We start from the raw sequence: 16,430 nt of genomic DNA, 5'->3' as shown, positions 1-16,430 counted from the left end.
TAGGATGTAGACATAGTGGGAGTAGATGTATTGGTAGGTTAGGACTCTTAGACATAGTGGGAGTAGATGTATTGGTAGGTTAGGATGTAGACATAGTGGGAGTAGATGTATTGGTAGGTTAGGACTCTTAGACATAGTGGGAGTAGATGTATTGGTAGGTTAGGATGTAGACATAGTGGGAGTAGATGTATTGGTAGGTTAGGATGTAGACATAGTGGGAGTAGATGTATTGGTAGGTTAGGACTCTTAGACATAGTGGGAGTAGATGTATTGGTAGGTTAGGACTCTTAGACATAGTGGGAGTAGATGTATTGGTAGGTTAGGATGTAGACATAGTGGGAGTAGATGTATTGGTAGGTTAGGACTCTTAGACATAGTGGGAGTAGATGTATTGGTAGGTTAGGATGTAGACATCGTGGGAGTAGATGTATTGGTAGGTTAGGACTCTTAGACATAGTGGGAGTAGATGTATTGGTAGGTTAGGACTCTTAGACATAGTGGGGGTAGATGTATTGGTAGGTTAGGACTCTTAGACATAGTGGGAGTAGATGTATTGGTAGGTTAGGATGTAGACATAGTGGGAGTAGATGTATTGGTAGGTTAGGACTCTTAGACATAGTAGGATTAGATGTATTGGTAGGTTAGGATGTAGACATAGTGGGAGTAGATGTATTGGTAGGTTAGGAGTAGATGTATTGTTAGGTTAGGATGTAGACATAGTGGGAGTAGATGTATTGGTAGGTTAGGATTAGATGTATTGGTAGGTTAGGATGTAGACATAGTGGGAGTAGATGTATTGGTAGGTTAGGATGTAGACATAGTGGGAGTAGATGTATTGGTAGGTTAGGACTCTTAGACATAGTGGGAGTAGATGTATTGGTAGGTTAGGACTCTTAGACATAGTGGGAGTAGATGTATTGGTAGGTTAGGATGTAGACATAGTGGGAGTAGATGTATTGGTAGGTTAGGACTCTTAGACATAGTGGGAGTAGATGTATTGGTAGGTTAGGATGTAGACATAGTGGGAGTAGATGTATTGGTAGGTTAGGATGTAGACATAGTGGGAGTAGATGTATTGGTAGGTTAGGACTCTTAGACATAGTGGGAGTAGATGTATTGGTAGGTTAGGACTCTTAGACATAGTGGGAGTAGATGTATTGGTATGTTAGGACTCTTAGACATAGTGGGAGTAGATGTATTGGTAGGTTAGGATGTAGACATAGTGGGAGTAGATGTATTGGTAGGTTAGGATGTAGACATAGTGGGAGTAGATGTATTGGTAGGTTAGGACTCTTAGACATAGTGGGAGTAGATGTATTGGTAGGTTAGGACTCTTAGACATAGTGGGAGTAGATGTATTGGTAGGTTAGGACTCTTAGACATAGTGGGAGTAGATGTATTGGTAGGTTAGGATGTAGACATAGTGGGAGTAGATGTATTGGTAGGTTAGGACTCTTAGACATAGTGGGAGTAGATGTATTGGTAGGTTAGGATGTAGACATAGTGGGAGTAGATGTATTGGTAGGTTAGGACTCTTAGACATAGTGGGAGTAGCTGTATTGGTAGGTTAGGACTCTTAGACATAGTGGGAGTAGATGTATTGGTATGTTAGGACTCTTAGACATAGTGGGAGTAGATGTATTGGTAGGTTAGGATGTAGACATAGTGGGAGTAGATGTATTGGTAGGTTAGGATGTAGACATAGTGGGAGTAGATGTATTGGTAGGATGTAGAAATAGTGGGAGGAAATGTATTTGTTGGCCTCTTTGTTGACAGGACTCACAGTGATCTGCACGGCGAGCAGCCCCATTCCTGCATCCTTGACGTCGATGGTGAACTCGACAGGCAGAGAGGCGAGCACTCCGGTGGTATGGAGACCGGGGCCGCTGGCGCGCACCTTACTGGCATCATGGGTAGGCAACACCTGCACCGTGTAGGGACTGGGGGGGGGGGGGGGGGGGTGCAGTGTCAAAACTGTGTTTGTGTGTGTGTTACCTATGCGTGTGTGTGTGTTGCCTATGTCTGTGTTACCTATGTGTGTGTATGTCTGTGTTACCTATGTGTGTGTGTGTGCGTTACCTATATGTGTGTGTGTGTGTGTTTGTTACCTACGTGTGTGTGTGTTACCTATGTGTGTGTTTGTGTGTGTGTGTTACTTATGTGTGTGTGTGTTACTTATGTGTGTGTGTGTGTGTGTGTGTTACCTATGTGTGTGTGTGTGTGTTACCTATGTGTGTGCGCGTGTTACCTATGTGTGTGTGTGTGTGTTACCTATGTGTGTGTTTGTGTGTTACCTATGTGTGTGTGTGTGTGTGTTACCTATGTGTGTGTGCGTTACCTATGTGTGTGTGTTACCTATGTGTGTGTGTTACCTATGTGTGTGTGTGTTACCTATGTGTGTGAGTTACCTATATGTGTGTGTGTTACCTATGTGTGTGAGTGTTACCTGCGTGGGATCTCTTGGTCAGCATACAGTACATTGATAGAGTAAGGTCCCTCTCTGGTCGGGATGTAGTTCACTGTGTGAGTCTGGTCTCCATTGTCCACTAACTCTGCTGTCTCCACTACACCTACACACCACACACACACCACACACCACACACCACACACCACACACCACACACACACCACACACACCACACACACACCACACACACACCACACACACCACACACACCACACACACCACACACACCACACACACCACACACACACACACACACACACACACACACACACACACACCACACACACACACACACACGCACCAAAAACATCAAAACACACACACACATACTAAATGTACTCACTCAGAGACACAAGAGAGAGACCCACCAGAGTTCTACACATGAACCAAAGGTAAATCAAATAGATGGCTCTTATAGACACACCTTTGGGTCCTTGTACTCTGACTTGTAGAGGGGCGACTCCTGCTTTAGAGGTGTCCACGGAGAAAGCCTGTGGAATGTTGGCACGCACGTTGGTTCCAAGCCCCTCCCCCATGCACTTAACCTTAGACCTGTCCACCGTGTTGCTGACGGGCACCTGGAAGGGACTGCCTAAAGACGGAGAGAGAGAGAGAGAGAGAGAGAGAGAGAGAGAGGGAGAGAGAGGGGGAGAGAGAGATGAAAGGAGAGAGAGGGGAGAGAGAGGGGGAGAGAGAGATGAAAGGAGAGAGAGGGGAGAGAGAGGGGGAGAGAGAGATGAAAGGAGAGAGAGGAGAGAGAGCGAGAGAGAGAGAGAGAGAGAGAGAGAGAGAGAGAGAGAGAGAGAGAGGGAGAGGGAGAGAGAGAGAGAGAGAGAGCGAGAGAGAGGGAGAGGGAGAGATGAAAGGAGAAAGAGGGGGAGAGAGATGAAAGGAGAAAGAGGGGGAGAGAGAGGGGAGAGAGAGAGATGAAGGGGAGAGAGGGGGAGAGAGAGAGAGAGAGAGAGAGAGAGAGAGAGAGAGAGAGAGAGATGAAGGAGAGAGAGGGGGAGAGAGAGGGGGAGAGAGAGAGATGAAAGTAGAGAGAGGGGGAGAGAGAGAGAGAGAGAGAGAGAGAGAGAGATGAAAGGAGAGAGAGGGGGGAGAGAGAGAGAGAGAGAGAGAGAGAGAGAGGGAGAGAGAGAGAGAGAGATTAAGGGAGAGAGAGGGAGAGAGAGATGAAGGGAGAGAGAGAGAGAGAGAGAGAGAGAGAGAGAGAGAGAGAGATGGAGGTAGAGAGAGGGAGAGAAAGAGATGATGGAAGAAAGAGAGTGAGAGAGAAAGAGAGATGAAAGGAGAGAGAGAGAGAGAGGGAGAGAGAAATAGAGAAAGATTATTGGAAAATGAAGAGTGAGAGATGAAGGGAGACAGAAAGAGAAAGAGGTGAATGGAGAAAGAGAAAGAGAGAGAGCGAGAGAGAAAGATGGGGAGTGAAGAGAAAGATCAGGAGATTACTTTGTTATAAACTGGTGAGGAAATAGATTGGGGGGGGGGTATTAAATTGTGGCTTTGTGTATACTGTACCAGTTCTTTATTATCCCATGTTGGGTACTTCACTAGCTATCTTTACAGACTGGACACTTCACTAGCTATCTTTACAGACTGGAAACTTCACTAGCTATCTTTACAGACTGGAAACTTCACTAGCTATCTTTACAGATTGGAAACTTCACTAGCTATCTTTACAGATTGGGTATTTCACTAGCTATCTTTACAGACTGGAAACTTCACTAGCTATCTTTACAGACTGGAAACTTCACTAGCTATCTTTACAGATTGGGTACTTCACTAGCTTTCTTTACAGATTGGGTACTTCACTAGATATCTTTACAGATTGGGTACTTCACTAGCTATCTTTACAGATTGGAAACTTCACTAGCTATCTTTACAGATTGGGTATTTCACTAGCTATCTTTACAGATTGGAAACTTCACTAGCTATCTTTACAGATTGGGTATTTCACTAGCTATCTTTACAGATTGGAAACTTCACTAGTTACCTCCACAATTTAGAGGCACAATACACATGTACCAGTGCGTGTATCTGTGAGTGTGTGTGTATTCGTACCAGCGATGGGCTGTCCTCCGTAGGTGATGTTGAGGTTATACGTTCCAGCCTCGTAGGGAATGTACTCTACACTGCAGCTACCATCTTTGTTGTCGGTGCAGGACATCTTAGCCTCCGACGGGCCGTCTACTCCCAGACCCAGACCACCTGTACCCGCACCACTACGGTGAGAGAGAGACAGAGCGAGATAGGGAGGGAAAGAGAGAGAGAGATTCTAAAATCCATGTACACAAACAACGAGTGTTGTTTGGCAAATTTTCTTTCCACAGGGCCGCGGGGTGAGACAGGGATGCAGCTTAAGTACCACCCTCGTCAACATATATATCAACGAACTGGCGATGGCACTAGAACAGTCTGCAGCACTGGGCTTCCCTTACTAGAAGTCAAACGTCTACAGTTTGCTGATGACCAAGGAGGGCCTACAGCAGCACCTAGATCTGCTGTCAGACGTGGGCCCTGACAGTAAATCTCAATAAGACCAAAATAATGGTGTTCCAAAAAAGGTCCAGTTGGACCACAAATCGGAATTCCATCTAGACACCATTGACCTAGAGCACAGAAACAAAACGATACATACCTCGGCCTAAACATCAGCGCCACAGGTAACTTCCACAAAGCTGTGAACGATCTGAGAGACAAGGCAAGAAGGGCCTTCCATGCCATCAAAAGGAACATACAAACCGACATACCAATTAGGATCTGGCTAAAAAACTTTAATCACTTAAAGACCCCATTGCCCCACTAATTATCAAAATCAATAAAAGACAAATAAAATTCTACAACCAGCGATTCCCAAACCTTCCATAACAAAGCCATCACCTAAAGAGAGATAAACCTGGAGAAGAGTCCTCTCAGCAAGTTGGTCCTGGGACTATGTTCACAAACACAAACACACCCCACAAAGCCCCAGACTCAGTGAGCATAGCCTTGCTATTGAGAGAGGCCGCCGTAGGCAGACATGGCTCTCAAGAGAAGACAGGCTATGTGCTCATTGCCCACAAAATGAGCTGGAAACTGAGCTGCACTTCCTAACCTCCGGCCAAATGTATGATCACATATTTCCCTCAGATTACACAGATCCACAAAGAATTAGAAAACAAATCAATTTTTGATTAACTCTCATACAGTGCCTTGCGAAAGTATTCGGCCTCCTTGAACTTTGCGACCTTTTGCCACATTTCAGTCTTCAAACATAAAGATATAAAACTGTATTTTTTTGTGAAGAATCAACAACAAGAAGGGACACAATCATGAAGTGGAACGACATTTATTGGATATTTCAAACTTTTTTCAATTAACAAATCAAAAACTGAAAAATTGGGAGTGCAAAATTATTCAGCCCCCAGTGCAGCAAACTCTCTCCAGAAGTTCAGTGAGGATCTCTGAATGATCCAATGTTGACCTAAATGACTAATAATGATAAATACAATCCACCTGTGTGTAATCAAGTCTCCGTATAAATGCACCTGCACTGTGATAGTCTCAGAGGTCCGTTAAAAGCGCAGAGAGCATCATGAAGAACAAGGAACACACCAGGCAGGTCCGAGATACTGTTGTGAAGAAGTTTAAAGCCGGATTTGGATACAAAAATATTTCCCAAGCTTTAAACATCCCAAGGAGCACTGTGCAAGCGATAATATTGAAATGGAAGGAGTATCAGAACACTGCAAATCTACCAAGACTGGCCGTCCCTCTAAACTTTCAGCTCATACAAGGAGAAGACTGATCAGAGATGCAGCCAAGAGGCCCATGATCACTCTGGATGAACTGCAGAGATCTACAGCTGAGGTGGGAGACTCTGTCCATAGGACAACAATCAGTCGTATATTGCACAAATCTGGCCTTTATGGAAGAGTGGCAAGAAGAAAGCCATTTCTTAAAGATATCCATAAAAAGTGTTGTTTAAAGTTTGCCACAAGCCACCTGGGAGACACACCAAACATGTGGAAGAAGGTGCTCTGGTCAGATGAAACCATTGAACTTTTTGGCAACAATGCAAAACGTTATGTTTGGCGTAAAAGCAACACAGCTCATCACCCTGAACACACCATCCCCACTGTCAAACATGGTGGTGGCAGCATCATGGTTTGGGCCTGCTTTTCTTCAGCAGGGACAGGGAAGATGGTTAAAATTGATGGGAAGATGGATGGAGCCAAATACAGGACCATTCTGGAAGAAAACCTGATGGAGTCTGCAAAAGACCTGAGACTGGGACGGAGATTTGTCTTCCAACAAGACAATGATCCAAAACATAAAGCAAAATCTACAATGGAATGGATAAAAAATAAACGTATCCAGAATGGCCAAGTCAAAGTCCAGACCTGAATCCAATCGAGAATCTGTGGAAAGAACTGAAAACTGCTGTTCACAAATGCTCTCCATCCAACCTCACTGAGCTCGAGCTGTTTTGCAAGGAGGAATGGGAAAAAATGTCAGTCTCTCGATGTGCAAAACTGATAGAGACATACCCCAAGCGACTTACAGCTGTAATCGCAGCAAAAGGTGGCGCTACAAAGTATTAACTTAAGGGGGCTGAATAATTTTGCACGCCCAATTTTTCAGTTTTTTATATGTTAAAAAAGTTTGAAATATCCAATAAATGTCGTTCCACTTCATGATTGTGTCCCACTTGTTGTTGATTCTTCACAAAAAAATACAGTTTTATATCTTTATGTTTGAAGCCTGAAATGTGGCAAAAGGTCGCAAAGTTCAAGTGGGCCGAATACTTTCGCAAGACACTGTATCTACTGGGTGAAATACCACAGTGTGCATCACAGCAGCAAGATTTGTGACCTGGTGCCACAAGAAAAGGGCAACCAGTGAAGAACAAACACCATTGTAAATACAACCCATATGTATGTTTATTTAGTTTCCCTTTTGTACTTTAACCATTTGCACGTCGTTACAACACTGTATATCGACATAATATGACATTTGAAATGATTATATTAATTCGGAACTTTTGTGAGTGTAATGTTTACTGTACATTTTATTGTTTATTTCACTTTTGTTTATTATCTACTTAATTTGCTTTGGCAATGCTAATAAAGCCCCTTGAATTGAATTGATTTGAGAGAGAGAGAGGAGGGGGGTGGGGGAGGTCATCGTTCTGTAACACAGGCTAGATGGTCTCCTGAAGCTGTGTGTCTGGGTGTTAGAGAGAGAGAGAGAGAGAGAGAGAGGAGAGGGGTGGGGGAGGTCATCGTTCTGTAACACAGACTAGATGGTCTCCTGAAGCTGTGTGTCTGGGTGTTAGAGAGAGGGAGAGAGAGAGAGGAGGGGGGTGGGGGAGGTCATCGTTCTGTAACACAGGCTAGATGGTCTCCTGAAGCCGTGTGTCTGGGTGTTAGAGAGAGAGAGGAGGGGGTGGGGGAGGTCATCGTTCTGTAACACAGGCTAGATGGTCTCCTGAAGCTGTGTGTCTGGGTGTTAGAGAGAGAGAGAGAGAGAGAGAGAGAGAGAGAGAGGAGGGGGGTGGGGGAGGTCATCGTTCTGTAACACAGGCTAGATGGTCTCCTGAAGCTGTGTGTCTGGGTGTTAGAGAGAGAGAGGAGGGGGGTAGGGGAGGTCATCGTTCTGTAACACAGGCTAGATGGTCTCCTGAAGCTGTGTGTCTGGGTGTTAGTCCCTCTGGATAACAGCGTCTGCTAAATGACTCATTTATGACTCATAAATGTACCGGGTCTCCACTGTGAATGTATTGGCTTGGTTGGTGACGCCTCTGTCCAGGCCGGGTCCATGCACACGCACACGCCCCGGGTCACACCCCTCCGTCACGCCAACATGGAACGGACTGTTGGGTACTGGTGTCTCATCGTACGCCACCTCTACACAGTGGGGACCTGGACAGAACAGAGTTATTATATAGATCACCACTTGGGGGACCTGGACAGAACATATCGTATGTACAAAAGTATCAGGAAATTATTGAGACCGATTGACTTTTTCCACATTTTGTTAAGTTTCATTCTTATTCTAAAATTGATTAAATTGTTTCCCTTATCAACGTACACACAATACCCCATGATGACATCACAAGACCCCATAATGACATCACAGTACCCCATAATGACATCACAAGACCCCATAATGACATCACAGTACCCCATAATGACATCACAATACCCCATAATGACATCACAATACCCCATAATGACATCACAGTACCCCATAATGACATCACAAGACCCCATAATGACATCACAATACCCCATGATGGCATCACAAGACCCCATAATGACATCACAATACCCCATGATGGCATCACAGTAGCCCATAATGACATCACAGTACCCCATAATGACATCACAATACCCCATGATGGCCTCACAGTACCCCATAATGACATCACAAGACCCCATAATGACATCACAGTACCCCATGACGGCATCACAGTACCCCATAATGACATCACAATACCCCATAATGACATCACAATACTCCATAACGACATCACAATAACCCATAATGACATCACAATACTCCATAATGACATTTACATTTACATTTAAGTCATTTAGCAGACGCTCTTATCCAGAGCGACTTACAAATTGGTGCATTCACCTTATGACCTCCAGTGGAACAGTAGTGCATCTAAATCTTTTCAGGGGGAGGGGGGGTGAGAGGGATTACTTTATCCTATCCTAGGTATTCCTTAAAGAGGTGGGGTTTCAGGTGTCTCCGGAAGGTGGTGATTGACTCCGCTGTCCTGGCGTCGTGAGGGAGTTTGTTCCACCATTGGGGGGCCAGAGCAGCGAACAGTTTTGACTGGGCTGAGCGGGAACTGTACTTCCTCAGTGGTAGGGAGGCGAGCAGGCCAGAGGTGGATGAACGCAGTGCCCTTGTTTGGGTGTAGGGCCTGATCAGAGCCTGGAGGTACTGAGGTGCCGTTCCCCTCACAGCTCCGTAGGCAAGCACCATGGTCTTGTAGCGGATGCGAGCTTCAACTGGAAGCCAGTGGAGGGAGCGGAGGAGCGGGGTGACGTGAGAGAACTTGGGAAGGTTGAACACCAGACGGGCTGCGGCGTTCTGGATGAGTTGTAGGGGTTTAATGGCACAGGCAGGGAGCCCAGCCAACAGCGAGTTGCAGTAATCCAGACGGGAGATGACAAGTGCCTGGATTAGGACCTGCGCCGCTTCCTGTGTGAGGCAAGGTCGTACTCTGCGGATGTTGTAGAGCATGAACCTACAGGAACGGGCCACCGCCTTGATGTTAGTTGAGAACGACAGGGTGTTGTCCAGGATCACGCCAAGGTTCTTAGCGCTCTGGGAGGAGGACACAATGGAGTTGTCAACCGTGATGGCGAGATCATGGAACGGGCAGTCCTTCCCCGGGAGGAAGAGCAGCTCCGTCTTGCCGAGGTTCAGCTTGAGGTGGTGATCCGTCATCCACACGGATATGTCTGCCAGACATGCAGAGATGCGATTCGCCACCTGGTCATCAGAAGGGGGAAAGGAGAAGATTAATTGTGTGTCGTCTGCATAGCAATGATAGGAGAGACCATGTGAGGTTATGACAGAGCCAAGTGACTTGGTGTATAGCGAGAATAGGAGAGGGCCTAGAACAGAGCCCTGGGGGACACCAGTGGTGAGAGCACGTGGTGTGGAGACGGATTCTCGCCACGCCACCTGGTAGGAGCGACATCACAATACCCCATGATGGCATCACAGTACCCCATAATGACATCACAATACCCCATAATGACATCCCAATACCCCATAATGACATCACAATACCCCATAATGACATCTCAATACCCCATGATGGCATCACAGTACCCCATAATGACATCACAATACCCCATAATGACATCACAATACCCCATAATGACATCACAATACCCCATGATGGCATCACAATACCCCATAATGACATCACAATACCCCATAATGACATCACAATACTCCATGATGACATCACAATACCCCATAATGACATCACAATACCCCATAATGACATCACAATACCCCATAATGACATCACAATACCCCATAATGACATCACAATACCCCATGATGGCATCACAATGCCCCATAATGACATCACAATACCCCATAATGACATCACAATAGCCCATAATGACATCACAATACTCCATAACGACATCACAATACCCCATAATGACATCACAATACCCCATAATGACATCGGCAGCGTAGCCTAGTGGTTAGAGCGTTGGACTAGTAACCGGAAGGTTGCAAGTTCAAACCCCCGAGCTGACAAGGTACAAATCTGTCGTTCTGCCCCTGAACAGGCAGTTAACCCACTGTTCCTAGGCCGTCATTGAAAATAAGAATGTGTTGTTAACTGACTTGCCTGGTTATACCTCAAATAAAGGTATAAATATTTTTTTTTTTAAATACTCCATAATAACAAATTTAGCAAATGTATTGTTTTATTTATATCACATTTCCATAAGTTTTCAGACCCTTTACTCAGTACTCTGTTGAACAGCATTTACATCCTGGAATCTTCTTGGGTATGACGCTCGATGCTTGGCACACCTTCATTTGGGGAGTTTCTCCCATTCTTCTCTACTAGATAGTGGACTAGGTAGTGGACTAGGTAGTGTACTAACTCACCTTCTGGGACCTAGACCTAATAGGGAGTGTACTAGGTAGTCGACTAGGTAGTGAACTAGGTTGTGGACTAGGTAGTAGACTAGGTAGTGGACTAGGTTGTGTACTAGGTAGTGTACTAGGTAGTGGACTAGGTAGTGGAATAGGTAGTGGACTAGATTGTGTACTAGGTAGTGGACTAGGTTGTGTACTAGGTAGTGGACATGTAGTGTACTAGGTGTGGACTAGGTAGTGGACTAGGTAGTGTACTAACTCACCTTCTGGGACCTAGACCTAGTAGGGAGTGTACTAGGTAGTCGACTAGGTAGTGAACTAGGTTGTGGACTAGGTAGTAGACTAGGTAGTGGACTAGGTTGTGTACTAGGTAGTGTACTAGGTAGTGGACTAGGTAGTGGAATAGGTAGTGGACTAGATTGTGTACTAGGTAGTGTACTAGGTAGTGGACAAGTAGTGTACTAGGTAGTGGACTAGGTAGTTGACTAACTCACCCTCTTGGTAGGGAGTGTACTAGGTAGTTGACTAACTCACCCTCTTGGTAGGGAGTGTACTAGGTAGTTGACTAACTCATCCTCTTGGTAGGGAGTGTACTAGGTAGTTGACTAACTCACCCTCTTGGTAGGGAGTGTACTAGGTAGTTGATTAACTCACCCTCTTGGTAGGGAGTGTACTAGGTAGTTGACTAACTCACCCTCTTGGTAGGGAGTGTACTAGGTAGTTGATTAACTCACCCTCTTGGTAGGGAGTGTACTCTACGCTGTACGTTCCGTCACAGTGGTCGGTGATGACAGCTTCAGTAACGGCTCCAGATGGGTTCTGGATGACTGTCTTGATGTGATTCCCTCCCATCTGGGTCAGGGGCCGCGCGTCTACCGTGAAGTCTGTGGTTGCCTCGCGGAACACACCTAGAACACACAGCACACCCTTAGAACATGCCTAGAATACAGAACACATACTTAGAACACACCTAGGGCCCAGAACACACTTAGGGCCCAGAACACACCTATGGCCCAGAACACACCTATGGCCCAGAACACACCTAGGGCCCAGAACACACCTATGGCCCAGAACACACCTAGGGCCCAGAACACACCTAGGGCCCAGAAAACACTAAGAAATACAAATATATGCCATTTAATTGGGGTGTAACGGTTCACCAAACCCACAGTTCAGTACGAATTACGATTTTGGGGTCACAGTCCGTTCTGTTTTGGTCCTTTGGTATTTAAGAAAATCCAAAGTATTGGTATATAAAAAACCATCAGGAATAACAACATGTTGAATTTAAATCAATGAAAACACATTCTCATCAACAACACCACCAGAGTAAAAAGCTATGCTTTACTCATCAACACCACCACTAGAGTAAGAAGCTATGCTTTACTCATCAACACCACCACTAGAGTAAGAAGCTATGCTTTACTCATCAACACCACTAGAGTAAGAAGCTATGCTTTACTCATCAACACCACCACTAGAGTAAGAAGCTATGCTTTACTCATCAACACCACCACTAGAGTAAGAAGCTATGCTTTACTAATCAACACCACCACTAGAGTAAGAAGCTATGCTTTACTCATCAACACCACCACCAGAGCTATGTACTCATCAACAGCTATGCTTTACTCATCAACACCACCACCAGAGTAAGAAGCTATGCTTTACTCATCAACACCACCACTAGAGTAAAAGCTATGCTTTACTCATCAACACCACCACTAGAGTAAAAGCTATGCTTTACTCATCAACACCACCACTAGAGTAAGAAGCTATGCTTTACTCATCAACACCACCACTAGAGTAAGAAGCTATGCTTTACTCATCACACCACCAGTAGAGTAAGAAGCTATGCTTTACTCATCAACACCACCACTAGAGTAAGAAGCTATGCTTTACTCATCAACACCACCACTAGTAAGAAGCTATGCTTTAATCAACAACACCACTAGAGTAAGAAGCTATGCTTTACTCATCAACACCAGTAGAGTAAGAAGCTATGCTTTACTCATCAACCACCACTAGAGTAAGAAGCTATGCTTTACTCATCAACACCAGTAGAGTAAGAAGCTATGCTTTACTCATCAAACACCACTAGAGTAAGAAGCTATGCTTTACTCATCAACACCAGTAGAGTAAGAAGCTATGCTTTACTCATCAACACCAGTAGAGTAAGAAGCTATGCTTTACTCATCAACACCAGTAGAGTAGTAAGAAGCTATGCTTTACTCATCAACAACACCACTAGAGTAAGAAGCTATGCTTTACTCATCAACACCACCACTAGAGTAAGAAGCTATGCTTTACTCATCAACACCAGAGTAAGAAGCTATGCTTTACTCATCAACACCAGTAGAGTAAGAAGCTATGCTTTACTCATCAACACCAGTAGAGTAAGAAGCTATGCTTTACTCATCAACACCAGTAGAGTAAGAAGCTATGCTTTACTCATCAACACCACCACTAGAGTAAGAAGCTATGCTTTACTCATCAACACCACCACTAGAGTAAGAAGCTATGCTTTACTCATCAACACCAGTAGAGTAAGAAGCTATGCTTACTCATCAACACCACCAGAGTAAAAAGCTATGCTTTACTCATCAACACCAGTAGAGTAAGAAGCTATGCTTTACTCATCAACACCACCAGAGTAAGAAGCTATGCTTTACTCATCAACACCACCACTAGAGTAAGAAGCTATGCTTTACTCATCAACACCACCAGAGTAAGAAGCTATGCTTTACTCATCAACACCACCAGAGTAAAAAGCTATGCTTTACTCATCAACACCACCACTAGAGTAAGAAGCTATGCTTTACTCATCAACACCACCACTAGAGGAAGAAGCTATGCTTTACTCATCAACACCACCACTAGAGTAAGAAGCTATGCTTTACTCATCAACACCACCACTAGAGTAAGAAGCTATGCTTTACTCATCAACACCACCACTAGAGTAAGAAGCTATGCTTTACTCATCAACACCACCACTAGAGTAAGAAGCTATGCTTTACTCATCAACACCACCACCAGAGTAAGAAGCTATGCTTTACTCATCAACACCAGTAGAGTAAGAAGCTATGCTTTACTCATCAACAACACCACTAGAGTAAGAAGCTATGCTTTACTCATCAACACCACCACCAGAGTAAGAAGCTATGCTTTACTCATCAACAACACCACTAGAGTAAGAAGCTATGCTTTACTCATCAACACCAGTAGAGTAAGAAGCTATGCTTTACTCATCAACACCACCACTAGAGTAAGAAGCTATGCTTTACTCATCAACACCAGTAGAGTAAGAAGCTATGCTTTACTCATCAACACCAGTAGAGTAAGAAGCTATGGTTTACTCATCAACAACACTAGAGTAAGAAGCTATGCTTTACTCATCAACACCAGTAGAGTAAGAAGCTATGCTTACTCATCAACACCAGTAGAGTAAGAAGCTATGCTTTACTCATCAACACCACTAGAGTAAGAAGCTATGCTTTACTCATCAACACCACCACTAGAGTAAGAAGCTATGCTTTACTCATCAACACCAGTAGAGTAAGAAGCTATGCTTTACTCATCAACACCAGTAGAGTAAGAAGCTATGCTTTACTCATCAACACCAGTAGAGTAAGAAGCTATGCTTTACTCATCAACACCACCACTAGAGTAAGAAGCTATGCTTTACTCATCAACACCACCACTAGAGTAAGAAGCTATGCTTTACTCATCAACACCAGTAGAGTAAGAAGCTATGCTTACTCATCAACACCACCAGAGTAAAAAGCTATGCTTTACTCATCAACACCAGTAGAGTAAGAAGCTATGCTTTACTCATCAACACCACCAGAGTAAGAAGCTATGCTTTACTCATCAACACCACCACTAGAGTAAGAAGCTATGCTTTACTCATCAACACCACCACTAGAGTAAGAAGCTATGCTTTACTCATCAACACCACCACTAGAGTAAGAAGCTATGCTTTACTCATCAACACCACCACTAGAGTAAGAAGCTATGCTTTACTCATCAACACCACCACTAGAGTAAGAAGCTATGCTTTACTCATCAACACCACCACCAGAGTAAGAAGCTATGCTTTACTCATCAACACCAGTAGAGTAAGAAGCTATGCTTTACTCATCAACAACACCACTAGAGTAAGAAGCTATGCTTTACTCATCAACACCACCACCAGAGTAAGAAGCTATGCTTTACTCATCAACAACACCACTAGAGTAAGAAGCATGCTTTACTCATCAACACCAGTAGAGTAAGAAGCTATGCTTTACTCATCAACACCACCACTAGAGTAAGAAGCTATGCTTTACTCATCAACACCAGTAGAGTAAGAAGCTATGCTTTACTCATCAACACCAGTAGAGTAAGAAGCTATGGTTTACTCATCAACAACACTAGAGTAAGAAGCTATGCTTTACTCATCAACACCAGTAGAGTAAGAAGCTATGCTTACTCATCAACACCAGTAGAGTAAGAAGCTATGCTTTACTCATCAACACCACTAGAGTAAGAAGCTATGCTTTACTCATCAACACCACCACTAGAGTAAGAAGCTATGCTTTACTCATCAACACCAGTAGAGTAAGAAGCTATGCTTTACTCATCAACACCAGTAGAGTAAGAAGCTATGCTTTACTCATCAACACCAGTAGAGTAAGAAGCTATGCTTTACTCATCAACACCACCACTAGAGTAAGAAGCTATGCTTTACTCATCAACACCACCACTAGAGTAAGAAGCTATGCTTTACTCATCAACACCAGTAGAGTAAGAAGCTATGCTTACTCATCAACACCACCAGAGTAAAAGCTATGCTTTACTCATCAACACCAGTAGAGTAAGAAGCTATGCTTTACTCATCAACACCACCAGAGTAAGAAGCTATGCTTTACTCATCAACACCACCACTAGAGTAAGAAGCTATGCTTTACTCATCAACACCACCACTAGAGTAAGAAGCTATGCTTTACTCATCAACACCACCAGTAGAGTAAGAAGCTATGCTTTACTCATCAACACCACCACTAGAGGAAGAAGCTATGCTTTACTCATCAACACCACCACTAGAGTAAGAAGCTATGCTTTACTCATCAACACCACCACTAGAGTAAGAAGCTATGCTTTACTCATCAACACCACCACTAGAGTAAGAAGCTATGCTTTACTCATCAACACCACCACAGAGTAAAAGCTATGCTTTACTCATCAACACCACCACTAGAGTAAGAAGCTATGCTTTACTCATCAACACCACCACTAGAGTAAGAAGCTATGCTTTACTCATCAACACCACCACTAGAGTAAGAAGCTA

General features: G+C 44.2%; 1 protein-coding gene across 1 annotated transcript in view; it reads right to left on the bottom strand.

Moving 5' to 3' along the window:
• flna (filamin A, alpha (actin binding protein 280)) overlaps nucleotides 1–16,430 on the bottom strand; it is a 264,701-nt gene that overhangs the window by 102,380 nt on the left and 145,891 nt on the right. Inside the window, 6 exon segments of the mRNA XM_065021021.1 lie at nucleotides 1,784–1,940; nucleotides 2,447–2,570; nucleotides 2,892–3,059; nucleotides 4,532–4,692; nucleotides 8,211–8,373; nucleotides 11,839–12,012. Of these exon segments, the coding sequence (XP_064877093.1) occupies nucleotides 1,784–1,940; nucleotides 2,447–2,570; nucleotides 2,892–3,059; nucleotides 4,532–4,692; nucleotides 8,211–8,373; nucleotides 11,839–12,012 (947 nt within the window).

This window comes from Oncorhynchus nerka, linkage group LG7 (assembly GCF_034236695.1).
Source record: "Oncorhynchus nerka isolate Pitt River linkage group LG7, Oner_Uvic_2.0, whole genome shotgun sequence".
NCBI lineage: Eukaryota > Metazoa > Chordata > Actinopteri > Salmoniformes > Salmonidae > Oncorhynchus > Oncorhynchus nerka.
Note: the sequence above shows the minus strand (reverse complement) of the source record. Positions and strands in the feature narration are given on the sequence as shown.